Source organism: Antechinus flavipes, chromosome 5 (genome assembly GCF_016432865.1).
Source record: "Antechinus flavipes isolate AdamAnt ecotype Samford, QLD, Australia chromosome 5, AdamAnt_v2, whole genome shotgun sequence".
NCBI classification, from domain to species: domain Eukaryota; kingdom Metazoa; phylum Chordata; class Mammalia; order Dasyuromorphia; family Dasyuridae; genus Antechinus; species Antechinus flavipes.
This window is the reverse complement of record NC_067402.1, coordinates 222,213,645-222,240,043: the sequence shown is the minus strand read 5'-3', so window position 1 is coordinate 222,240,043 and position 26,399 is coordinate 222,213,645. Positions and strand designations below refer to the sequence as shown.

At 44.3% G+C, this 26,399-nt stretch overlaps 1 protein-coding gene across 4 annotated transcripts in view; it reads left to right on the top strand.

The window, feature by feature from the left end:
- The window catches only part of PDE1B (phosphodiesterase 1B), a 37,444-nt gene extending 12,387 nt beyond the window's left edge, over nt 1–25,057 (top strand). For 3 of the 4 annotated variants that reach the window (XM_051963441.1, XM_051963440.1, XM_051963439.1), the window contains exons 3-16: nt 12,333–12,446; nt 13,308–13,490; nt 14,288–14,354; nt 14,695–14,811; nt 17,943–18,083; nt 18,773–18,873; nt 18,985–19,110; nt 19,338–19,439; nt 20,661–20,781; nt 21,276–21,357; nt 21,651–21,759; nt 22,147–22,247; nt 22,763–22,884; nt 23,532–25,057. In XM_051963441.1, coding sequence (XP_051819401.1) covers nt 12,333–12,446; nt 13,308–13,490; nt 14,288–14,354; nt 14,695–14,811; nt 17,943–18,083; nt 18,773–18,873; nt 18,985–19,110; nt 19,338–19,439; nt 20,661–20,781; nt 21,276–21,357; nt 21,651–21,759; nt 22,147–22,247; nt 22,763–22,863 — 1,465 coding nt within the window. In that variant the 3' untranslated portion in view covers nt 22,864–22,884; nt 23,532–25,057. Of the gene's footprint in view, nt 1–3,972; nt 4,128–12,332; nt 12,447–13,307; nt 13,491–14,287; nt 14,355–14,694; nt 14,812–17,942; nt 18,084–18,772; nt 18,874–18,984; nt 19,111–19,337; nt 19,440–20,660; nt 20,782–21,275; nt 21,358–21,650; nt 21,760–22,146; nt 22,248–22,762; nt 22,885–23,531 lie in introns of those variants that run through there. The other variant, XM_051963442.1, reaches the window with a different exon arrangement.
- The last annotated feature ends 1,342 nt before the right edge of the window (nt 25,058–26,399 follow it).

The window sequence follows — 26,399 nt, the reverse complement described above, 5'->3', positions numbered from 1 at the left end:
ATGGACTTTTGTCACTCTTACTTCCTATCCCTCCTATCCTATCAGGACAGTATAGAGGAGTAAAAAGGAATGAGGTGGGGGTAGATTGGATTTGTAGTTTGGCATTAAGGACCAATGTGCAAATAAGCTGTAAATGGATCAGGATCTTGGGAAGAGACTCACCAAGCAGTGTCCCACTTTCCCTCATCTTCCTCTTTTTAGCTATATTCATGTACCCTTGTCATGTGGGGTTGCTCGTCTCACCAACCAAAACTACCTTCCCCTTAATGCTCCTCTGTATCCGAACTTAGCTGTAATTTTTCTGAAAGTCTGCTTTCTCAGCTGTGAAAATGACAATAATAATGCACACCTTGCCTTCCTCATCTTTAATTGCTATTCAAAATTGTCCTTTGTTATTATAATCATTGATATTAATAATAATAGCATTTATATAACACTTTACAAATATTAATCTTTTTTTTAATCCTAATTATCCAAGGAGTTAGGTTTTACTATTATCTCCATTTTATAAGTGGGGATACTGAGGTAGACAGAAATTAAGTGACTTGCTCAGCAGCATCATACAGGTAGTATCTGAAGACACATTTAGTTTCCTTGATTCTAGGTCTGGTGCTCTATTCACTAGGCTCCCTTGCTGTCTCTATTCTTGGGCACAGGTGGAGGATTTTGGTGCTGGCTGGAATGAGGAAGATACTCCAAATTCACCTCCAATTTTAGGGGCTGCAAAAAAGGTAGTACATTTAACCTTAGCTGGGATTACCCCTACCTGTAGGCAGATAATATTTTCCCCAATACAAACAGAACTTAGTAACTTTTCTTATTCTAGATTCAAGTGAACAATTATTAAGCATCTACTGTATAAGAAGACCCTCCTTTTTTTTTTTTTTTGAGGTTTTATTGAATTGAATTAAGCCACTATTATCTCACTTTAGGGAGGTATGAAAGGAGACATGTCTCATAAGCATTTAGATATTAGCATTACCTTGTCATTGTGTACTTTAGTCTCAGTAGAGTGTTTGGTTTGGTATGGATTACTACTTTCAGGAAAGCTCAATATTTGATAATTACGGCATGGTAGATTTAGGCTAGACATAAGAAGGAACTTCCCAGCAGCAACAGGTTTTAGAATCACAGATTTAGAGTTGTTAAGGCATATGGGAGGTCATTCAATTCAACCTCTGCATTGTACAAATGGGAAAATTAAGCCAGCTTCACACAGTCAGTGATTGTGGAAGGATCAGGTCTTCCTGACTCTACATGTAGCCCTCTCTATCCACTACCCAGCCAGGAGTGGGCCTAACTGGTAGAATCAACATCTCTGGAGGATTTTATTAGACATAATATGGTCTCATCTTATGGGAACTATTTGGACATATTAAGTAGAAAGTTGAATGGGGTGATCTAAGTCTCTTTTAGACCAAGGCTTTGCTAGCTCACACCTGGAGGGCTGGAGATAAGCTGCCTTCCTTGGTGGTTTAGGAGGTCAAGAAATAAGGGAGAAGGTGGGGGCTGGCCTGAGGGAGGGAGGAGCTATTTCTGGAAAGCTGCCCAGGTTGGTCTGTGTGGTTAGGATGTTGTTGAGGCCAGAGCCAAGGGCTGCTGTTTTATTTTCCTCAGGACTTCCTATTTTCCCAGGCTCTTACTTCCCTCTTAAGTAAGCATATTGGTACAGCAAAAGGTAAGTCCTAGGGAAGTCCTGAATGTATGCAAACTGTCTAAATCTTACTGTAGCATCTTAAAGTGTGTATGGGAGTACAGGTTCTCATGCTTTTATCACTGAAGGGGAACTCCTGCTATGGAATTTCTCCCAAAGATATAAATCTGTCAGATTCTATAACATACAGGCTCAGAGAGTTGCCCGAGGAGTGAGCACTTGGGGGAAGGAGGGAGAACTGAATGACTGAATGACAATGTCACATAACTAGTATAATCAGAGGGGCCCAAGCCTGCCTGATTCCAAAAATGGCAGGGATATGCTAGCCAGAGGAGTAGTAGGACCAGTGGATCAAGGAGCTATTCGCCCTGGGAGCTCCCCCTGGCTGGGCCTTCTGTCCTTCATACTATTCCATTGGAGACCAAAACTCATGTTTCTTCATTGAGCTGAGTTTCCTGCCTGCCTCCACATCAGACTAAGGAGCCAACGAAAGCTTCTTATTATTTAGAGTTATATGGGTCTTTAGAGAACAGCTTTATTTCAATCACTTCGTTGAGATGAAAAAATTAATGTCCAAGTGTTTAGGATTTGTTCAAACAGGTACATAACATTCAAACTCGGGTCCAGAGTTCAAATCCAGTACCTTGAGGTCGTCACACGGTGTACTCTGAACACAGTTGATGCTTCTATAATTGATAGAGAAAACTGAAAGGCTGAGCAGAGAGAGAGAGAGAAAGGAAGTTCTTTTTTTGGGGGGGGGGCAATTTTAATCGAGGCAATCGGGATTAAAGGTCTTGTTCAGATAGTAAGTCTGAGGCTACATTTGAACTCAGGCCTCCTGACTCTAGCGCTGGTGCTCTCTTCTACTTGCCCTTTCTTTTCTTTTTTAAAAATTATTATTTTATTTTATTTTTTGGCTGAGGCACTTGGGGTTAAGTGACTTGCCCAAGGTCACACAGCTAGACCGTGTTAAGTGTCTAAGGTCAGATTTGAACTCAGGTCCTCCTGACTTCAGGGTTGGCGCCACCTAGCTGCCCCCCCCCCCATTGCCCTTTTTTAAAAAAAATTATTTAAGGCCGAATTCCTGTACCAGTTGACCAAAAAGATTCTCCCTAAAATCCCAATTTGATCTCTTTTACCGCCAGTCTAAAGTCTGAGTGTATAACCATCTGGTTCTACCACAGGACCAGATAAATGCATCTTTCCATCCTCCACCCACTGCTGTAGCATCCCTGCCCTTGCGTCCTTCCCCGATAGCTGAAGGGACCACTCGTCCCCTCTCTCCATTTCAAATTTCTATACTAAAAATCACCCCTGCTTCTAGCTTAGTTTCCCTCCAGCCACTCTATCCTGGCCCCTCCCATGCCATGGGCAAACCAATCGGAGGCCACATCTTGGTTCCTAATAATGATGTCATCTTACAGACTACCAGGGGATGGGCGGGGGCTTGAACGCCTTAGCCAATCAGCAAGCAGCCTGAGATTCCGCTAAACAGGCTCACCCTGGGTCTCCAGTGCTTGTGCGTTTTTCGCTGCCCGCCACCGCATCACCTCTGCTCCTCCCCCACCTCCGCGCTCCCTTTCCAGTTTTTGGTGGGGGCTAGTTTGTTTTGTTCCAGCCTCTGAGTAAACCTCGGGATTAGGAAGCAAAACTTCCTGGCTCCACACTGGGCCGAACTAACGCCACTGTAGCCAAATGTATCTTCTCCCCCCGCCCTTCCTCTCCCCTGGATTAAGGGGGGAAGGAATCACTCTGGTAGCGCTAATTTCACTCCTCCCTCACCCAGTGTTAGCTGGGGTGGAACGGGAGAAGTTCACCCGCCAGTCTCATCTTCTCCCTTCCGGCTGCTAACAAAGCCCGGCACTGGGACCCTGACCACAGATGGCCCTCCAGGATTGGGGTTTGAACCAAGTAAAGGAGTAGTTAGAATTGGTGAGCTATCGCTGATCACTAACAGCTGGAAGCTAGGATGCCTGGGTCTGGCTTCAGGCAGACATTCCGGGTGACACTTCCCCTATAGCGAGATTCCCTGATTCTCTTCCCTAATTCCTGCCTCCTCCGCCTCCCCTTTCTTCTCTTTTCTCCCCAAAGAAGAACAGTCCCCTCTCTTTGGAGTTGGGCTGGGCTGGGCTATTTTTGTCCTTTCTGAGATTCTCTGAGAACAGTTTCTTGTTTTTGGTCTGATTCAGATGTGAAACTTTCCTCTCATCCCAGGCCTCTCACCCAGTTCCTGTGGGTTGTCTCAACAGCCCTCACTCCCCACCTCCCCACCCTCTTGTAGCCTGGCCTTTTTCTCTTCCCAACCCCAGAGTTCTCCGTCTCAGCAAAGCTTTGCTGAGTAGGAGACTCAGAGAGGAAACCAGGTGGGTCCGATGACCCCAGGGGCAGTGTTTTGCCCTGCGGAGAAGGGATTTGACTCCATGGCCACCCCTACACCTGTGCAGAGGAGTCATCTCCAGGGCCCCATCCTCAGGTAGGAGCTGGGAAGGAGAATAGTTGGGGGTGCTTCAGGTCCCTGTGAACCAGAACAATGATGTAGTTTGGGTAAGATCCAAGGTCTAACAGCTTCTAGCAGCTGTGGGAAAACACATAGAGAATCTGGCAGTTATTTTATCCAGACGCCTGCCTTTGTTTTTCCTACCCCTCAATTTCCCCCCACTTTGTCTTTCCATTCCCCCGCTTCTCACTTTAGTGGCTTTGACAATAGACTTTCACTCTTCTTCTTACTGATCCTTCCCAATCTATAGCCCTTGTACCTCTTCCTCTTCCAGAGGAACCCCAAAGTTCCCTCAACCTAAGACAATCCTGACCCACATCAAACAATCCTATGTCTATATAATTTCTCTTTACCCACATTGACCCATCGAATGATAGGGGTCTTAACTTTAATTCAACTGTTCAACTATACAAGAAAAATTAATCATCTACTAGGATAAGTTATGAGAGTCTATCTAGACAATAGAGAATTCAGAAAAATGGAGGACTCGGGGCTGGGGGAAAGATGGCCAAAAGAGAAAGTGGTATTCTCTAAAGGATAAGATTTTCAGAACTTTATGTTCTGTCCTTCCTTCTTTTGGGTCTATTTCACCAGAAAAGAGTTCTTTTCCAGTTAACTCCCTGAAGTGGACACTTTTAAATCACATGTATGCCTTCGGTTCAAATTCCAGTTTTATTATTTATTACTTTAGACAAGTGATGTAACCACTGTAGGCTTCAATTTCCACATCCATAAGTAAATGGATTTGTTTCATTCTTTGTTCTAGTGTCCCCAGGGTCAAGCATAATACCAGGCACATAGTAAGCACTTAATACTTTTAATTTGATTAATTAATTAGATCCTTTATCATCCCCACATTTTATCGCTGGACTTGGAATGAGGGAGACTTGAATTTAAATCCTACCTGAGATTTTCATTTATTCATTTTCAATCATATCTGACTCTTTGTAACCCTTTTTGGGGTTTTCTTTGCAAAGATTAGTGGTTTGCCAGTGCCTTCTCTAGCTCATTTTACAAATGAGAAAACTGAGGCAAATGGTTAAGTGACTTGCCCAGGATCACACAGCTAATGTGTCTAATGTGTTGGATTTGAATTCCAATTTTGCTTACTCCAGGTCTGGCACTGTGCCACCTATCTACCTTACCTCAGATATTTATCATATTTACTCCAGGCAAGGCATTCCAATCTCTGTTGGGGATAATTTCATCTCTAAAATGGGAATATCTATCTTCCAAGGTGATTTTGTAAGAATAAAATGAGATAATATTTATAAAGTACTTTGCAAATCATAAAACTATTATGTGAGCTAATTGTTTATTATTATTTTTACAATGTTCATTCTCACACCTGGAATGTTTTCCCTTCACACATCTACCTCCTAGAACCTCAAGATTCTCATTTAAGACTCAGCTTAGCCGCCATCTTCTGCATAAAATTCTTAAATATTCCTGGTCTCCTCCACCTGCTAGTACCTTCTTTTTAAAAGATTCCTTGTCTCTTGTATCTCTCATCTAAACCTATAAACATTGTCTGACCTTTTATAAGTTCCTCAAGAGTAGGGGAGCTCTTGAGCTTTTATTTAATTCCCAGGTTCAGCAGAGTGCCTGGTACAGAAGAGTAAGTAAGCTTTTCAGATATGCTTGTTGATTGAGCCTCTTTATAGTCTTACAGAATTATTGAGTTAGAAGCAACTTTAGTGACTGAGTTGGGGCTCTAGATTAGGAGTTAGGAGAGATCTGGATTTCCATCTCTGTTCTAATGCTTATTAGCTGTATGATCTTGATTCAAAGATCTCATATAAATGTGAAGTATTCTTATTTTTCACAGATGGGAAGACTGAGATGAATTTTGTCCAAAGTTATGTCCTAGTTTGTGTTACAACTGGACTTTGAACCCAGGTCTCCTTACTCTCAATTCAGCTAGCTCTATACCTCTTTCTCAAACTCATCTGGGCATTCAGTGATATGAGGAGAGACCAAGCTCTGCTGGAGATGATAGAACTATGGCAGGAGGGAAGGGCTGGGGATTGTACTGGGCAGAGGTGATGGATAACAATGGAAGAGAGGGACAGAGTGGAGGGAGTAGCTGGGGATGAAGAAAGAGAGAGGAGAGGGAAAAGGAATCTGGGGGAGGGAAAGGGATCAGAGGGAGGGAAAGTTGGTCCTGAAAAGAACCCAGGGAGAACTAAATTAGTGGGTTTTTTAAGATTCTCTGGGTCTGTTCTTCAATAGAGAAAGGGAAACTAATTTTCTTTGAACATTGTACCAAAGAGAATGGGTTGAAATGGTAACAGGTGTGGTGAAGTGTAAGTTTCGGGAAAGTTTTCTTGATCAAGAACATAGTGAAGTAAAAACTCTGGGGGATGGGGAAGTGAACACTTCTTCCTTAGAAGCATTTAGGAAGAAGAGAACAGATTGCAAATTTGTACCAGGCAGGAGAATGGATGAGATGACTTTGGAAGGACCATGTTTAGATCAGAATCTTCCCAACCTCCTTTATGTCCTTCTTTCAGTCACTTCCCCACCCCCACCCTTCCTCTATCCCATGCTCTTTTTCTTTCTGTGCATCTGGATTGTGTTATGTTGAAATTTCAGCAAGAGTCAAGACAGACAAGAGCTTCTGGGCAGGATCAGGACTGAGATTAAAGAGAGGAACCAAAAGGTGGAGAGAATTCAAGATCAGTCCTCAGTCTCATCTTCCTTTGAAGTCTTTCTCTAGAAACTGTGGGGTTTCAGTTGTAGGGTAAAGGAAGAAGCTGTGTTTGAGGTGACCTCCTGGCCAATAATACTTCCTGCCAGCCATCTTGCCCTAGGATAGAATGATCTCCTCTCCTGGGTTCGGTTTTGCTCATTGCTTCTTGGCTGGAAAAATCGAATAGGACTTCAGAGGCAATTGCCAGAAAGATTTTAACTTCCTTAAAGTTGGTGGAGATCTTAAAGATTCTATAAATCATACAAATTCAAGGCAGAGTCTGGATGAATGGTACAAAGCAAGACTGGAATGGCTTACAATGTTTTATTAATGCTTACAGCCAAGAGCAGCATGGGAGAAAATGGACAGATGCAGTCAGGGATAGAGTCACATGTGGTCTCCCTTACCTCTACTATTTTATCGGGCAGCATGCCGAGTGGTATTGTGGATGCAGAGTGGGATATATGTTCCAGTGGAAGGCTCAGAGCCACTGGGGGCCTGGGTTTACATAGAGTTTTCATACAAAGAGTCTCCTATGGCAGTTGTCACATGGCTGCTGGGGCAATGGGATCAGGGAACATGGACCAATAGCAAAAGGAGGATGATTTCTAAAAATTCAGGATGAGGGAGATCAATTTATAATGTTGCTACATCTGTACACCTGCTTAACCCAGCTCTAGCTAGAACTACATTTATCCCCTCTACATTGTGACTCTCCCTATAACAGTTATGATATATTCTGTGTCAGCATAAGGTATTAAATGGGAATTTTTTTTGAGAGTTTTGCAGAAGCTGCAGACAACATATACAAAGGCCAGCAAATGACATAGAAAAGGTTTAGAAACTCAAAAATACATAAAATATACATATAATATTGTATAATATCAAAACATTTTATCTTTTAATATCATAATAATTCCAACTTCTCTAGTGTGAAGGGAGAGCCAAAAATTTTTATGTGGATTTTCCAGATTGAAGGGGCATTGTGCTCCTAACCTCCATGATGTGGAAGGAATAAGTACAGATGCAGTTCAAGCCCTAATCATTCCAGAGTTGTGTAGTAGGATTGGAGTCATTTTACAAATGAGGTGTTTTGTCTGAAGCAACTCAGATAGAAAATGCTTCTTGTTGACTTGAGTAAGTAGCAAAAGTTGGAATTTGAACCTAGAACTTCAATCTAGCATTCTTTTCACTATAGCACAGATCATCTAATGAACTATTCTCATAAGAAGTCCAGCTTTTAAGCTCCTATGGAGTGTTCTGTGTTTGCTGTTATCTATTCTGCCTTTAGGCACCCTGCAGGTATCTTCCTGACTCTTACCCTTATTGGTTTAGGACTTGAGGTCACCTTGTTTGAGATGGAAAGTGAGAGAGGCTGTTGGCATTGAGAGGGGAGGAGAAATATACACAAATAGACATGGTTAGACTCGAGTTCTTTGGACATCAATAGATGGATGTTTATTCCAAAAAAGCATTGTTGCCATTCATTTGTGTCTGACTCTTTCTGACCTGTCAAAGATACTGGAGTGATTTGCCAGTTCCTTTTCCATCTCATTTTACAGATGAGGAAACTGAGGCAAGCAGTAAAGTTAAATGACTTATCCAAGGTCATCCAGTTAGTAAATGTCTGCGGCTGGATTTGAACTCATGAAGTTAAGTCTTCATACTTCTAATCCTAGCACTCTATCCTTTGTGTCACTTAGCTGCTCTTAAAAAAAAAAAAAGCACATAGACAGTCACCAAAGACATTGGTTTTGTATCACAGAACACCAAGGGCACTGACCTTCAGTAGGAGCTTGAAGGGATGAAGTATGGGGCTAAGGAAGTGGAGGATTCTGATAACATTAGGACATGGAGTGTGTGTGTGTGTGTGTGTGTGTGTGTGTGTGTGTGTGTGTGTATACATATATATATATACACACACACATATATATATACACACACACACACACGTATATGTGTATGTATATATGCCATATAGTACCCCCTTTCAAAGATTGAAGAAAATTTGCCTCTTTAAGATCTCTTATGGATCCTATCTAGTGTATGTATCCCATGATGGGTTGGGTGCCTGGCAAAGGAACAGATAGAAAAGGAAGGAAAGAGAACCTTAATTCTAGTCATCTAGAAAGGAACATTATTTCCTTATTACTTCATACTCTCCTGAATGAACTCCAGAGAATTGCCTTTTTTCCTATGGATCTCCCCACATAGTCAAGTGGGTCATTACTTCTTCCTCACTATAAGTGTTTATGTGTAAGAAGCTTGAATAGGGGACGAAGAATGAGTTTCAAGTCTCCAAGACACATGGTCTTCCTTTTCCCTTTTTTTTTTTTCTTTTGTGACACAAGTGGGGTTAAGTGACTTGCCCAGAGTCACACAGCTAGTAAGTATTAAGTGTCTGAGGCAGGGATTAGAACTCAGGTCCTCCTGACTCCAGGGCCAATGTACTATCCACTTCACTATTTGGCTGCCCATCTTTTCTCTTAAGATAAAAATGGAGGTAAGATTTCAGGATCACTCCCTTCCAAGAGCAGAGGTAGTGGGAATGCTCTTTGTCTTTTTATCTCTTATCAACCCTCTCTCTTCATTCCAGAAATGCTAGTTGTGTGTGGGGGGTGCCTAGTAGGGAGATTTGGGAGCTTTCTGGAACAGGGTTTCTTAAAAGACTGGGATCCCAGGATTTTAGAGGGGTTTCTGATCAGAAATACCATTGTTCTTTCTATCGCCCTTCCCCCAACTTCCTAAAGGAATTTTAGTTTCCTTCCCTGACTCATTCTCTTCCTCCCCTGACTCATGAAGTTATTTGGACTTCAATCTCTCCCCTCCCCGCTCAGTGGGAAAGGATGCGTGTCTGATGGAGATGATCCCTCAGTCCCTCACCTCACCCCAGAATCTGGTATTGGGTTGGGAGAGAGACTGAAGAAAGTTTACCTCTTTAAGCTCTCTTATGAACCAAACCAAAAAGGATTTCTTCCATTTCCTCCCCTCCCACTCTATACAATATAGTAAAGATTGAGGTTAAATGTCAAAGTAGATCCCTCAGTGGGGCAAGATCTCAGCAATGATGTTTGGATGTGAGGAGATTGTACTTTTTATGTCCCAATAGAACAAGTACTCTACCATTACCCTGCAATGTACACACAGGAACATTTAAATATGTATAAACTCAAAATGGAGTGTGTGTGTATGTGTGTGCTGGCACTTATGCTTTGGGGAAAAATGACAGATGTCGAGACAGGGGGATGGCTGCAGTAACTCAACCCAAATGGACACTCGCTGTGACACAGACAGTAGGCAAGGTTTAGGATGCTCTTTGGCTGGTTGATGAATACTGGAATCTTAGCTGATGAGGTCTCTTTGGCAGGAGAGAGGAGACAGAGAAACAGAGAGACAAAGACAGGGAGGAAGAGAGGAAGAGAGAGAAAGAGAGAGAGAGAGAGAGAGAGAGAGAGAGAGAGAGAGAGAGAGAGAGAGAAAGAGAGAGAGAGAAAGAGAGAGTGTGAGTGTGTGTCTGGGCTCTAAATGTCTTAGGGCTTGGGACAGGACTACAGTGACTTGCAAATCCTTGTGCCCCACATTTTTTCCAAATGCAAGGATTATTATTGCGTGTAGGAAAAACCCTCAGGTTTTTTATTACAGAATTTACAAGTGGGAATGCCTAATGTAAAATTAGAAATAATAATAATAATAATAATAATAATAATAACTGATGTCTATAAAGAACTTTTTGCAGGGTCAAAAAAACAGGTTTTTAAATCCAAGTAAGTTTACGAAGTACATGATTATCTCAGGAGGATAACCTCCTGAAAACTGAATTTAGGTAAGAGTAACAAGTATTACCTCCATTTTATCTCTCATCTATACAGACGAGAAAACTGAGGTTCTGAGAAGCTAACATGATTTCAATTTAATATTCACAGCTTTAAGTATCCATGGTTATATAGTTAGGAGGCAGATTTCATTTCAGATCTTTCCCAACTCTGAGGTCAGCTTGTCTTCCCACTGGATCAAGCTGCCTCTCTAATACCTTTAGACTACTCTGTTTTTTAATATCCAAATCAACAAATGGGGCTGGGAGGTATGCTGGAAAATGTACTGACAGATCTTAGATTCTGAGGTCTTGGGATCCAGAATTCCTTTCTTTTTTTTAAAATTATAATTAAGCTATAGCTTTTTTATTTACAAGATATATGCATGGGTCATTTTTCAGCATTGACAATTGCAAAACCTTTTGTTCCAAATTTTCTCCTCCTTCCCCACCTCCCCCTCCCCCAGATGGCAGGTTGACCAATACATGTTGAATATGTTAAAATATACGATATATGTATACCTGTCCATACAGTTATTTTGCTGTATAAAAAGAATCGGATTTTGAAATAGTGTTCTATTAGCCTGTGAAGGAAATAAAAAATGCAGGATGACAAAAATAGAAGGATTGGGAATTCTATGTAATGGTTTTTAGTCATCTCCCAAAGTTTTTCCGCTGGGTGTAGCTGATTCAGTTCATTGTTGAACAATTAGAACTGATTTGGTTCATCTCATTGTTGGAGATGGCCACTTCCATCAGAATTGATCATCATATTGTATTGTTGTTGAAGTATATAATGATCTCCTGGATCCAGAATTTCTTTTGACACCTGCTGGCTGTATGACCCTGGACAAGTCATTGAAAGATCAGTCAGGTACAAACATTTAAGCACGATGTGTCAGGCATTGTGCTAAGTAGATCAGAATGAAGTTTATCGTACTGCACTGTCTGCTTCCCAGTGTGGTTGTGAGGGAAGTTCTTTGTAAGCCACAAAGTATCATAGAGATGTGAGTGGTTATTATATAATCCTGAAGGAATGTTGTTTTGTTTTTTTGTTTTGGGGATGCAGTGAGATTAGTGAAGCAGGATCAGAGCTGGAAGCAACCTTGAAGATCATCTAACCTGATCCCTGCATTTTACAAGAGAGGAAACTGAGGTTCAGGAGTGACCAGCTCAAGGTCACAAAGTGTCAAAATCAATACTAGAACCAGGGTATTTATTGTTCAGAAAAGAATGTACTACAAAGTACTGGAAAAAAGCACTACACCTTGCTGGACTGTGTGTATGAAAACCTTGATTCTAATTGTACCTCTTTCTAGTGTGATCTTGCCCTAGCCACTCAAACTTTCTGAGCTCAGTTTTCTTATCTGTAAAATGGGGATAATAGTAATATTTTCATTGACTACCTTATAGGGTTATTGTGTGGGAAAACTGATGTAAATGAACGAGGTCTTTTGAGGGATCCCATTTTGCAAAGGTTCTTATTTGTGTGAACTTGTGGGCATATTTTCAGTGAAAGGAGATGAGGGCGAGTAGCCCAGAAGTAGATTGGAGGCCTGCGGGAGCCATTTTGGGATTTAACCTTAACCCTGGATAAACCACATGCTTAGCAGTGACCACGGGTGGGACAATTTCTGAGGTTTGTGCTCCCTTCTTCCTTCTTTCTTCCTTCCTGCAGGCTGCGCTACATGGTCAAGCAGCTGGAGAATGGGGAAGTGAATGTTGAGGAGCTGAAGAAGAACCTGGAATATACAGCTTCACTGTTGGAGGCTGTCTACATTGATGAAACACGGTGAGAGTATCTTAGGGAGGGAACAAAGATGGGGAGCAATAGAATCAAGAGGCAGGTACAGGAGGTTGGACACAGACAGAGAGCAGAGGAAAAGGAGATAAAGATAGAAAGGCAGTTAGAGATCATTGAGAGATAAAGGCCAGAGATACAGGTAGGTACCAATCCGAGAACAGGGAGAGATAGGGATACAGGAAGACAAAAAGAAGGAAAAACAGATGGAGATACATCAGAATGGGAGGGAAATGCAGAGACTTTCTTTCCTTCTATCTCTGTCTCTGTCTCTTGGTCTCACTTTCTCTCTCTGTTTCTGTGTTTGTTTATCTGTTTGTCTTTCCCTTTTTCCCCTCCTTCCCTCTTCCTTTATCTCTGTCTCTCCATATCTGTTTCTGTCTCTGTCTTTCTCTCATTCTGCCACTCTGTCTCTCCTCTCGGTCTCTGTCTCTTTCTGTCTCTCTCCATGCCTCACTCTGACTCTGTCTCTTCTCTCTGTTTCTCCATTGTCTCTATCTGTCTATATAGCTTTCTATCTTCCTCTGTTTTTCTCTCTTTCTCTCCCCTCTCTTTCCCTCCCCCTTCCTCTCTCTCTGTGTCTGTCTCTGTGTCTCTCTCTGTCTCTCTGTCTCTTTTTTTTTCTTTGTCTCTGTCTCTGTGCCTCTCTCTGTCTCTCTCTCAAACTCAAACAGGAAGATATAGCTAGAGACACATATTAACAGAGCTAGAGATGGAACAAGATGAGAAAACTCCAGTAAGACTCCTAATTTATGCTTTTTAGCATTCCCATGGAGGTAGTAGGATCAAGGTGGTAGTAAGGATTATGCTGATCTTTCTTGTTTATTCTTTCCTTATTATCCTGTATTTTAGACAAATACTGGACACTGAAGATGAGTTACAGGAGCTGCGTTCAGATGCAGTGCCCTCAGAGGTTAGGGACTGGCTGGCATCTACCTTCACCCAACAGGCTCGAGCCAAGGGCAGACGAGCAGAGGAGAAGCCAAAATTCCGAAGCATTGTCCATGCTGTGCAGGCTGGGATATTTGTGGAGCGGTGAGGTTCCCTCTTTACAACCCCTTCCCATATTCCTTCTTCTCTTAGCCCCATTGATTCTTCAATCTTACATCTCTTCCACCTTCTTTATCATCCATTCTGGCCTCTCTAGATCTTTTGTTCTTTCTAAACCTAATTCTCTCAGCCTACCTGCCTCTTTATTCCCCTGTACCCTTATCCTCATATCCTTATCCACACATAGGTGTGTGTGTCTGTCTGTGTGTGTCTGTGTCTGTGGACATGTAATCAGTTAGGTGGTACAGTGATAGCTCTCCAGGCCTGGAATCAGGAAAATTCATCTTCCTAAATTCAAATTTGGCTTCACTTATTACCTGGGTGACTGTGGGCAAGTCATTTAACGCTGGTTGTCTAAGTTTTTTCATCTGTAAAATGAGCTGGGAAAAAAAAAACAGCAAATAACTCTAGTATAACTTTGCCAAGAAAACTGGAGTTCTGAAGTCATGGGGTCATGGGGTCATGAAGAATTGAACACAACTGCCATGAATGAATAACAAAAACATTTATATGGGTATATATGTATAGATAGCTATATCTATATTCCCCCTCAAACTCATTTTCATATCTTTATATGCACTTCACAGACCTCTCATTACTTACCCTACTCCTTATATCAACATCCCCTTAATTATTCTTTTCAATACTTCTTTTCATATGACACTTTGCCATCAACCTCTCATATCATTCTTCTTCTCATGATAAACTCTCATACTCTCCACTTCCTAAAATGTTCCCCCCTCACGTATTCCCCATCACACCTTTTCCTCTCCTTCCCCTAGGATGTTCCGGAGAACCTACACCTCTGTGGGTCCCACCTACTCCAATGCCGTTATCAACTGTCTTAAGGTGATGCTTTAGGAAGCTGGTAGGAGCTGAAAGCATTGGGAAGGACGGGAGGGGATCAAAGTTTGTATCAACTGACCTGTTTTTTTTAGAGGAATTCCCCTATTTCCTGGTATACCTTCTCTATGTTTCCCACCATCCTTCCTTTCCAAGGAGGTTGCACTCCTCCATGGAGACCTGCTTCCATGTCTCCTCTGTCCTCAGAGATGGTCAAGGAAGGAGATGCTTGGCTTTAATTTTTTTTTCCTTCCCTTCTCTGTCCATTGGGAAGCCATTCCCAATATCCCTCTTATTTCTGGGTTGCTCCCCTGGGATGGTTGCCTAATCTATGGTCTTCACACAGACCCTGGACCATTGGTGCTTTGATGTCTTTGCCCTGAACCGGGTGGCAGAAGACCATGCCCTGAGGACCATTGTCTTTGAACTGCTGACTCGACACAATCTTATCAGCCGCTTCAAGGTCAGAAGTCTCTCTCTTTGTCTCTTTGTCTCTCTCTGTCTCTGTCTGTCTCTTTTTCTCTCTCCCTCACTCTCCTTCTCTCTCTCTCTCTCTCTCTCTCTCTCTCTCTCTCTCTCTCTCTCTCTCTCTCTCTCTCTTCCTCTCTCTCTCTCTCCCCCCTTCTCTCTGCGTCTCTGTTTCTATGTCTGTGTTTATGTCTCTATCTATCTGTCTATACTCTCTTTTTCTTTCAATATTAAAAGATCTCCAGGACAGGAGATTTTCTTGATATCCTCATTCAACCGGGACCAGGAGGAAGAGGCCTCTGACTACTAATATTCTTGTCATCTGCTATTTTATTCAGTCCCTTCTGTGTTGTTTTGCTTTCTCTGGTAATGGAAAAGAGGGGGCCCCTTCCTCTTGAGATTCCCCTTTCAGAATCTGTCCCGGGCTTTGTCTTCACCTTCACCTTCTTTTCTCTAGGTTGAATTTTTAGGTTGCCATCCTATTTCTTAATAGCTTCTTCCCTTCCCCCTATCCCCTAGAGCCTCCTAAACTTCTTTTCCAGGTTTCCCCTAGACTTGGTTGAAGGCAGATGCTAGATATTGCCATCTGGGACCATCTCCAGATGTTCTCCAAGAGACCCCTCTCTTGAGTTTAAAAAAAAGAGGAAAAACATCTAGTAATTTTAAAGCTCTGGTCTCTGTCCAAGAAACTTTCATGAAGAGTAAGCTGAGTTGAGGATGTGCAGAGGAAAGAGCTAGAGCCAAGTCTGTTTAGCAGCTGGGCCAAAGGAGATGTGTTCAAGGGTTAAAACCTTTCCTCTTTTAGGTCCCAGTGGAGGGAGCATCTCTTGGGAATCTGGGCAGGAAGAATTTCATCCTCATGGAAAAGTCATTTAGAAAGGCAGGAAAAATGTGTGTAGGGGAGGAGAGAGGAAGAAGGCCATCTCTGAGATTCAGAGGCGGAGCTATTGCTATGGAGATTGTTTGGTAAACTTGGAGTCTAAGAGGGTTGATGTTAGCAGCTGGAGAGGTTGCTGTGTTTGCGTGCAGCCAGAGTAGGAGTTTGGTTGGAGAAGGGAATTAGGTGGAGTCCATCTAATCCTTCTGAGAGGGTTAGTTAAATTCTGCTTTTATAGGGATAGATTGTGTGTGTGTGTGTGTGTGTGTGTGTGTGTGTGTGTGTGTGTGTGTATGTGTGTGTGTGTGTGTGTGTGATAGAGACAGGAAGAGAAACAAAAAGAGATAGAGACAGAGGGAGATAGAGAAAGGGAAAGACACATAGAGAGACAGAAAGAGAGAGGGGGGAGAAGGGGAGAGGAAGAGAAAGTGATTAGAATGTGTCTCCTTTTTGAATTCTTAACCATATCTGCCTAGTAGCAGGGCCAGGGAGTATGTGTCCAGGATTTAAGCTCTTCCTTTAAAGCCTAATCCCTTTATTCTGTCCATAGCTTTCTGTGGTCATAAAAGCTGACTGTGACCAGTCTTGCAGAACAAAAACTTCCTCTTGATAGTTGACCTTCATCCCTCCTGTCCCAGTCTTGGGACCTTTCCTCCAAATCCCCCTCCCCCTGTCCCCAGAAGCAAGAGTGTCAGGTAGAGCATGACACTTGGAAGATGTCTTGCATTTTAGTCCTGATTTTCTCCTTTGGCAGTCATGTGCCAGACTTGGGCAAGTCATGATAACCTCTTAAAGCCTCAGTTTTCCTCATCCAAAGAACGGGGATGATAATAATGCTTCAGAATTGTTGTGAAGAAACAGCTTTGTAAACTCTAATGTACAATAGAAATGTGAGGTAGTTATAATTTGGTAGAATCCCTCTCCGCCTCTAATCGACACAAAACCAGAAACCAAGTCCAGCTAAATTCTGTTTCTAGCTCTTCAGGAACTGTGGTGTCTTGAAATTTCCAGGTTAAAAACAAAAGAATTTTTGGACTCTGTCTAAATCTCTAGCATTTAGATTCCAGGACTCTTTTCTGTTTTTTTTTTTTTTTTTTTCCTGAATAACATTCTTTTGGACTTCTATGGAAACTTTGGTCTGAACCTTCTTTCCCTATCTTTGTTCCTTCTTTGAGCCACCTGGCCTCTCTCTGGTTCTTCTTTCTCTTATTCCCCACCTTCCCACCCCAAGAGACACCATGGCAACGTTAAAAACCATTGGGTAGTTGCCATGGAAACGGTTCTTTTGAATTCTCAGTATTTGGGGCACAGCCCTCCAGGGCTTGGAGGGGTTTGGCTATGGGGTCTGGAAGACTGAATGGCAGGAGGAGTAGGTCTAAGGCTTTTATTTTCCCTTTATTACTCATCCACCCATCCACAGTCCTCCAAATAGTCTTCCTAAATCCAGGTTGACAGCTCCTCAGTTCACCTCTACTTTAGATCCTCCTCAGATGATGGGGATCATCTAGAACAAGGCTCCTTAAACTTTTTCCACTCCTGACCCCTTTTTGCCTTAGAAATTTTTATGGCATAGAAATTTATATGGATATTAAAAAAAGCATACAAAGGAAACATCTACTGATAATAAATTATAATTTTGTAACCCCTCCCACATTCAGTTATGTGACTCCATATATGTTATGACCCACAGTAAAAAGCTGGGATCTAGAGCAGGGATTTTAAAGCTTTTTTGGGTGTCATGGATGGTGGACCCCATAGGTGAAATCTAACTTTTTCAAGAGATAATTTTTAAATGCACAAAATAAAATGCCAAAGATACAGAGAATCACAAAACCCCCAAAGATAGTGAAAATAAAGATGTTCTTTCATCCAAGTTTGTGGAATCTTCAAAATCTACCTTGCCCAGGATGGGAGGAACCCACAAATCTTTATTCTTCAGAAGCAGTCAGTATAATGGGGTATGTACACAGGAACAGAAACAAGGACAGGACTAGGAACAGCTGAATAAAGCACCTGCTATTGCTGGAGGGGTAGGGAAAACATTGTAGTTCTCTTAGGTGAAAAAAAACCTTTGCCAAGGTCATGATGTCCTTCCTTCTATTATAACCGATAAAAGTTCTTCCATAATTGAATGCTGGGTTTTTAACCTTCCCTCATCCTGGGAAGAGGACATTACTCTTCCCTTCCTTCAGCCGCCAGTTTCTTAGACAGCTCTTCATTGAGTCTAACTTGCAACCTTCCTGCTGCAGCTTCCCACTGTGTTCTTAATGACGTTCCTGGATGCCCTGGAGGTGGGGTATGGGAAGTACAAGAATCCCTACCATAATCAGATTCACGCAGCTGATGTCACTCAAACGGTCCACTGCTTCCTCCTCCGCACTGGGATGGTGGTAGGTATCCCCTACGACACAGCCCCCAGGGGAAATCAGACATAGAAAGCAGTGTGATCTTCCCGTGTGTATTTCGTTTCTAATTCGTTCCTTAACTTAGTGAGTTCCCTGGAGAACTGTCTCAGACTGAATGGAGTTGGGATGAGGGGATATATTGGGATCAGGAGATCTTGACCTTTTCAGGGGAGCTGAAGCCTCAGAAAGTCTCAGTGAGGTGATATAATTAACTTGGGCACCAGGAAGATATGAGACCCGCTTGAAAAACTTGCTGTTTGACTCCTGGGTAGGAGCAGAGCACTTAATTCTGTTAACCTCAGTTTCTTCATCTGTAAAATAGAGGTAATAATGGCATCTACCTTTAGATAGATTGTTGTGAGGACAGAGTTCAATAAAGCACTTTGCAAATCTTAAAGCCCATCCAGGATGTTCCAAAAGATTTAGTGGCAAATTTCTGAAACAAAATTGCATTAAAACTTTTGGGTCCTCCGGTGTAAAATGCAAACAATATTAGCTGTCATGCTCTTCCTTAACATAAAAGTGGATCTTCCAGAAGGAAATCAAGGTGGTTGAGAGTTTTGCCTGAGGGTCTGGAAGAAGTGATGTTGTAGAAGGTAGCCTGAAGGTTATGTCGCTCTTCCCAGGGTCCCCAAGACCTGATTTCTCTTCCCCGTTTTCTCCTCTCCCTTCAGCACTGCCTGTCCGAGATTGAGGTCCTGGCCATCATCTTTGCTGCCGCCATCCATGACTATGAGCACACAGGCACCACCAATAGCTTCCACATCCAGACCAAGTGAGGGGCCAGCGGGGTGTGGCTGAGGGAGGGAGAGCCAGGGAGGGAAAAGGCTTGGGGAGCACTACCTCCTAGATCAGGGGGCTGATGCGGATGACCTTTGGCACCTAGGTCAGAATGTGCTATCCTGTACAACGACCGCTCAGTGCTGGAGAATCACCACATTAGCTCCGTCTTCCGAATGATGCAGGACGATGAGATGAACATCTTTATCAATCTCACCAAGGATGAGTTTGTGTGGGTGACCACTCCTCCTCCCTCTTGGAAATGCTTAATGCAGACCCCCCCTTTTCCCTTTTCCCTCCTCTGCCCTTATTTTTAACCTCAGTCCAGGGCTTGAAGAAAGAGCTCTCCATCAAGGTCAAATGATCTGTCCCTTCTTCTGACTCCGTTTCCCAGCCCTTCTCCCCCATCCTTCTCCCCCAGCCTCCCAGGTTCTGAAACCTGTCTGTCTTGTTGCACAGAGAGCTTCGATCCCTCGTCATTGAGATGGTGCTGGCCACAGACATGTCCTGTCACTTCCAGCAGGTTAAGTCCATGAAGACTTCCCTGCAGCAGCTGGAGAGGTGGGCTAATGGGAGGGGAGGCTGGGCTCGGGTCGGAGCGCTGGGGAGTTTCATGTTGTTCCTGGGTGTGCACCCGCAGGGATGTTGCAATCTGTGTGAAAATGTCCACGACATATGGGATGTAAGAGGGTGTGCAAATGGGCTGGGAGAGCTGAATTTGTCTCATCTTCCTCACACAGTGACCATTCTCTTGATCAAATCTTTCTGTTTCCATATCTGAAACCATGCTCCATAAAGGCCCAGTGGGGGACACATGTATATAATATGTGTGTGTGTTTGTATATATACACACATGTATATAATGTATATACAAATATACATTCTAGAAATGCAGGGCTGCAGTATTACTATTGGTTTTGCTTAAATATATGTGTGATTATTTTGGGTGCAAAATTAGACACACATATATTTAAACAATATAATTGGGTCTTTCATGTGGGCAGGGACCAATTTTTTGCCCCTTTTTTGTATCACTAGCATCTGGGACAGTGCTTGGCACATAGTAGGTGCTTAATAAATGTTTGTTGATTAATTATATATGTGTCTGTAAGAATGTGAGAGCTAGCAGGTAAAGTATTAGAAAAATCTGACTTCCAATCTTACTTCAAACATTTACTAGCCTTGTAAACATGAGCAGGTCATTTAATTTTGTTTGCCTCAGAGAAATCCCTGGGATAGAAGTGATCTCCATTGTTGGAAGGAGTTTTTACACTGGTAGTTCCCTACCAGATAGAATTATAGATGCTTTTTGTGTTAGACAATAAGAAAACAATCTGAGCTTGTGGCTGCACAGATCCTGAGTATGTGTTATATATGCTCCCATGCAAATATGTACCTTTATTTATATACAATACATGTATACAATGACATATAGACTTATGTAAATATACTTGGGGGCACACAAACACACATATGCACATTTATGCACAAGACATGTATACAATGCACACATAGACATATATAAATATACTCATGGTCACACACGTGTGTACATGCACATATGACTAAATATGTGTATATTATGCACATATACATATATATTATATTCAATTCTGTGTATGGACAGTCTTCTGGTCTGATTTTGTTAGTATGAAGAGGTTCCCAAAGATCTATGATGTTTCCTATTTGAGTATGTGTCTGGGAGTGGACAGGTCCTGAGGTTGTGTGAGAATGGGAGTCCTAGAGTTTCTTCTCAAGAAAGGCCCATCTTTCACACCTCAGGATTGACAAGTCCAAGGCCCTGTCCCTCCTGCTTCATGCTGCTGATATTAGCCACCCTACCAAGCAATGGTCAGTCCACAGTCGGTGGACCAAGGCCCTCATGGAAGAATTCTTCCGACAGGTATGTGATCAACATGGTTGTTCTGTTTCTCTGTCTCTCTGTTACAGGAACTTTCTTTTGCCCATACTAAAAAAGGAATGAAAGGGAGAAAAGAAGCAGGAAAACGAGGGTGGTGGGATGGTCTGAGCTTTTCAATTGAATTTTGATCCCAGGTTCCTTTCCACCCCTCTGTATCTTTATAGGAATATCCACTATCCTTCTAATTGCTCTTTCAGGATTGAATACTCATCAATGGGAATAAACATTTTTACTCTGCATATTCAAAGACAGTAATAACTGGAGCTCCTTTAAATATTACTTGAATGTTTTAGATTTTCAAATGAAAGGCACAGAAATTGCTCTGAAGCGCCTCTTTTCCTTTTCCATGGTTCCCTTCCCAACCCTATCCCTGAATCTTTGACCTTGCCTCCCAGTGACCCCTAGTTTATACCTGGAAAAAGCCTCAGATTAGCCTGGAATGTTCTATCTCCCCCTACCTCCCCTCTTTCTCCTAGGGGGACAAAGAGGCAGAGCTGGGCCTGCCCTTCTCCCCACTCTGCGACCGAACTTCCACCCTGGTGGCTCAGTCCCAAATCGGTGAGTGACCACCAGGCTTTGCAGGGAGGAGAGGTTGGGGGGTGGGAGGTGGTAGTGGGGGGAAATGAAGGCCAGGGCTGGGACTTCCTGAAGCCAGGACCAGACAATTTCTAAACCTTATCTGACTTCATCTGAGCCATGTGAAATAGGGCTCTGTGGAGCTGATTGATTATTAAGTCTTCTTGTATGGGAAGTCCCTAGTCCCTGCTTTGAATTGAATCAGGATCATCACCACACCCTTCACTCACTGGTTCAACTTTTTCCCTGATCTTTTCTCTGCCCTACTCCTGCAGGATTCATTGACTTCATTGTGGAGCCCACTTTCTCTGTTCTGACTGATGTGGCTGAGAAGAGCGTTCAACCTTTGGTTGATGAGGGTTCCAAGACAAAGCCAAAGCCTAGGTGAGGGCTACTGGGAGGAACCTTCAGTGTCCAGCTCTCAAGGGATGTCTGGGTCCTTTGGCTTTGAGTGTTAGGAAGGCCCATAGAGAAGGCAGGTAGAGCTGGAAGACACAGGGATCAAGTTCATTATTGCACTAATAACTGATTTCTACTTCTATTATTTTTTGGTCTCTTCTCCTCCCCTCCCCTTTTCTCTTGGCCATGTTGTGGGGGGTGGGAAAGAGCAATGAGCCAGAAAGTAGTCTCCTGTTCATTTGGTGTTGAGTCCAACATTGTGGGAATCATCCAAGATCCATGGGACTGGTTGGGGGTGGGATAAGGGGAAGATTTCTGCCTAGGCTGGGACTTCCCCTCCATGTGGTGTCAGCTCTCTCTGGACGGTTCTAGGGAACCGGGTGACCTCAACCCTGACCTGGTCAGCTTTCGTACCACCTGGTCCAAATACATTCAGGAGAACAAACAGAAATGGAAAGAGCGAGCTGCTAGCGGTAGGTATCAGGTCCTGATTGGGGGAGGGAAATAGGAGAGAAAAGGAAGTGGGGCCAATATTGATTCTACTCTTCTTTAAACTGAGGGCAGGGGAGAGGTTTAGCCCTTCTGGGATCCTAGTCCCCTTGTCCCCTTCCCCACCTAAGTGGGGTGGGCAGAACAAGAGGCAATGCTTTGCAAATGAAATAGGAGACAGTCGAGCTAGATTATAGGAAGGGGGCAGTCAGGATACCGTGAAAATATTACCAATAATAGCTAAAGATTCACTGAGTGTCCTTTCAGTCAGCCTTGTGAGGCGGGTATTGAAGTATTATTGTCTGCTAGTTTCAAATGGGGAAATGGACCACAGGGAGGGTCGCCCCGGGATGGGGACTGGAGGGAGGACTGAGCAGATTTTTAAGCTCCTATGGGATGTAGGTTAGATAGGTGCCTCCTAGAAGGGAGGTATATGAAGAGGCCATGGTCTGGGACTTGCGGAGGAAGAGTATCCCCCTCTCACCCATCCCTGCCTCAGGCATCACCAATCAGACTTCCATCGATGAGCTGTCCCCGTGTGATGAGGAGGCTCCTTCATCGCCTGCCGAGGAGCTCAACCAGAACGGGAACCTGGATTAGCTGCCTGGGCCCCTGGCTCAGGTGAGCATGAGGGGACGAGAAGGGGGTGGGGGTTCAGCCAGTGGCAGGACTGAGAATCTCTTGGAAAAGACCTCTGCCTCGCACCAAATGTTAGATTCAAGTCCTTTATTTTGCAAAAGCCGAGGTCCAGAGCATTGTAGCACAGCAGAGTATTGATTGCTTGTATATAGCACATTAAGATTTGCACAACACATAACATAGCATCTCTGGGAGGCGAGGGTTGTCTGTTTTATCTATAAAGAAATGGACACTGAGGGAAGTGATAGTCCAAAGTCTGAAGCAAGATTTGAATCTAGTTCTGTTGATTTGGAGCCCATTGGGTGGTCCCTTAGCTGCCCCAGGGGTCCTGATTCTCAGGCTGGTGGTCCTTCCCATCACCACACAGCAATTCCCATTTCCATGGAGGATGGGGCTCAGATTTTAGCAAAAACTTCCCTCTGAGGAGGAAGTTAAGGAAAACTGGAGGACAGACTAGAACAAATGAGGGAGAATCTCCTTTGTGTTCCTTAACCCTCATCATAGGTGAGATCTCAGCAGGGATCAGGTGAGATGGGGTCCCTGTCCACATGAGCCAGAAGGGAGGTGACTGGGTTTGGAGGAGAGTGTGGGAGATGGGATCATTTTAGCATTCTCTCTTTGCATCTCAGGTTTTAATGTAGCCCAAAGTCGTTGACGCCATCAGCACCACTCACTGGGACTGGCTCCCTCGAATGACAGATGGATCTGAGGCAGGGAAACCCGAGGGCGAAGAGAGCAGATGGATGACCCTAAAGGCCAAATGTCAGAAATTGTGGGGTTGGGGGAAGGGGACATTTGGGCCTGGGCTTGAGCCTGCCACTCCCTACTAGGAAGCCCCTTGCCATCCCCCACAATGGGGTACACTTTCCTCTCAGGCAGTAGAACCCAGGGAGCTTTGTCCAATTCCTCTTCCTCTGGACTTCTCCCCTCCCTCCCAAATATCCAGGTGTCTTCTTGTGGGGGAGAAGCTTTCTGGATTGTCTCCCACTCCTGCAATTGGGGTGGGAAAAATCAGTAATGCCAGCCCCCTCCAGTGCAATACTCTTCTTGCCTCCAAGTTTCTGAGCAATACATTTTGGGGGTCCCCTTGGGACTCCCATCCCAGATCTTTGCTGGCAGGTCTGGGCCCCAGTTTCCTCCCTCTCCCTGGGAGGGGCCAGAGCAGGACATGTGGGTCTCTGAAAGCTGGGGAGGGAGATGGTTTTCCCAGTTTCCCTCATTCACCAGGCTCCTGAAGAAGATGGCTTTCTACCTTTCCCCCCAAGTTGTTCTGACCCAGGTCCTTCTCTTCTCCTCCACCCCAATACCTTCTACTCCTGCCCTCATTCCCCAGGTATCTCTCTTCCTCCTGCCCATTTTGAATGTGATTCTGGAGCCAGGGGAGAGATAGCTGCCCACGTATGTGGATACACCCCAGGGGCTTCAGCAGCATGAGAACGGCTGGGGACCCAACTCCTATTTGTATGACTTCCCCTACATCGAGTCCAACGTACCGCTCTCCCCAACATCAGACAACCTGGTTGGGGCGGGGGCAGCTTCCCTCCGACCGACGTCTGTAAAGTGCTTTGAGATTTCCCTGACACAAATCCCCTGTGAGGACACCTTCAAACAGCACAAGCTCTAATGCTCTCCGTACCATTGGGGGAAGTGACGGGCAGCTCCTGCCAGGCAGGGCCACCCTGAATGGGGATGGCCCAGGGTTTGGATGGGCTGGTGTTTGTGTAACGGGAAGGGGGATGTGCAACCCCAAAATCCACTGATGACAGACCCAGGCACGATATAATCAGTTCCCGGGCCCACTCCCCTCTCCCAGATGGTTACCCATCTTGGGATGGTAATCCGGGGTAACCATTGGCAGGGGATGGGTGGGCTTGGGGAAAGTGCCCCCCTCTTCTTCCCTCCTCTCATCCCCAAGAGAAAAACCAAATTTGAGGTGACCCTGCCCTCTGTGTAAATACTGCTCAGCACATCCATACAGTGGGCTGTGTTCCATGTGTCTTGTATCCACCATGGTTTCTTCAACATGCTGGCCTCCCTTCCTGCCCCAGCACCCTCTCCTACCTGGGGACTGGGGACAGAGGCGCATGTGACTCTCCCCACCCCCTCCTTGCGGACCACTGCTACATCCAGAGACCAATAAAGGAGGGAGACAGGGTCTGATGTTGTCTTCGTCTTTCAGTCTGGGGGGCTGGGTGCGGGAGAGGGGATAAGTAAGGAGACAAGAGAGTGGGGATTGGGTGAAGGGCGGGGTGGTTTTCACTCGTGCCCCTGAAGAGATGGCCTAGATTCTGGGGAAGAAAGGAGGATGGTCCCGAGGAGCCCCTGCTTAGGGATCTGAAGGAAATAGCTGGACAAACTTATTATCCCACCCCTGCCAACTTGAAGTCTAATAGCTCCTGACAGGAGTCTTGATGGCCCAGGCTGTCTTTACAGTACGTTGTAAGGGAAACAACAGTGGCCTTGGTAGAATTGGGCCCACATCTGGTCCCCTCGGTGTCACTCAGGGATTATGGACATCACTGAGCTTGCCCTTTCTGTGCCTGCATGGCCTACTTCACGGGGCCATTGTGAAGAAAGCTCTTTATAAGCTGCTGAAAATCACAGGGTAAATCATTTGATCTCTCCTCCTACCCATCTAGAGGCACCTAAGGGAGACCTTGAGCCTGGTTTCATGGGAGTGACTTTGAGGACACTGGCTTCATTTCTTTGCTCCCTTTCATATCTTGGAGAGTGGAAGGGGATATTAGTGGGATTGCGTCTTAAAATCCAGACCCTGGAAAGCCTATCTACTTGATCATCCCCCTGATCATCCCCCTTGGCTTTCATGCTGGTTATCTCTGTTAGTCACAGGAATGGAGAAAGCTGGAGGTCAGTAACAGTCTCTAAATCATGGCTGGTTGGAACCTGGGCTGAGACAGGCACCCACCCACCCAAACAGACCTCCCCCCACTTTTCAGAGTCCTGACTGGGACCCCGTAGAATTGTGGAATCTTGGAGTCGGAAAGGGTCTTTAAGATTACCTCGTTCATCTTCTATCTGTAACATGAATCACCGGGGCAGCTGGCCAAGAGAAGAGGTGCTGATCAGCCCACAAAGTGGGTGACAGCGGCTAACTGATTTGGGAACTTGGTCTCCCTTGCTGGGGATGCTCGACACAACTTCTGGATTTATACGAGGAAGGATGTCATGTCGACTTTTGGTCACCAGAGGGAGGCCCCAGCTTGGTTATAGGAAGACCAGCTTTCTCCTTTCTCGACACTGCAAAGCGGCTGCCCAGTGATTCCCAAGGTCATTTTGACCTCTCCCCTGCTTTGGGGCTCAGGGCCCAGCCTATTTTCCAAAATGGCCAAGGAGACAAGTTTCATGGGTAGTTCTCCTTAGCAAATGGATAACTTGGGTGTGAAATCCTCATCCCTCTGGCTGTGAAATAAAAGCTGACCTTTGTCTTCTGGTTTGAGTGACAGGGCTGTCTCCGCAGTCCCAAGAGGCTTGCTAAG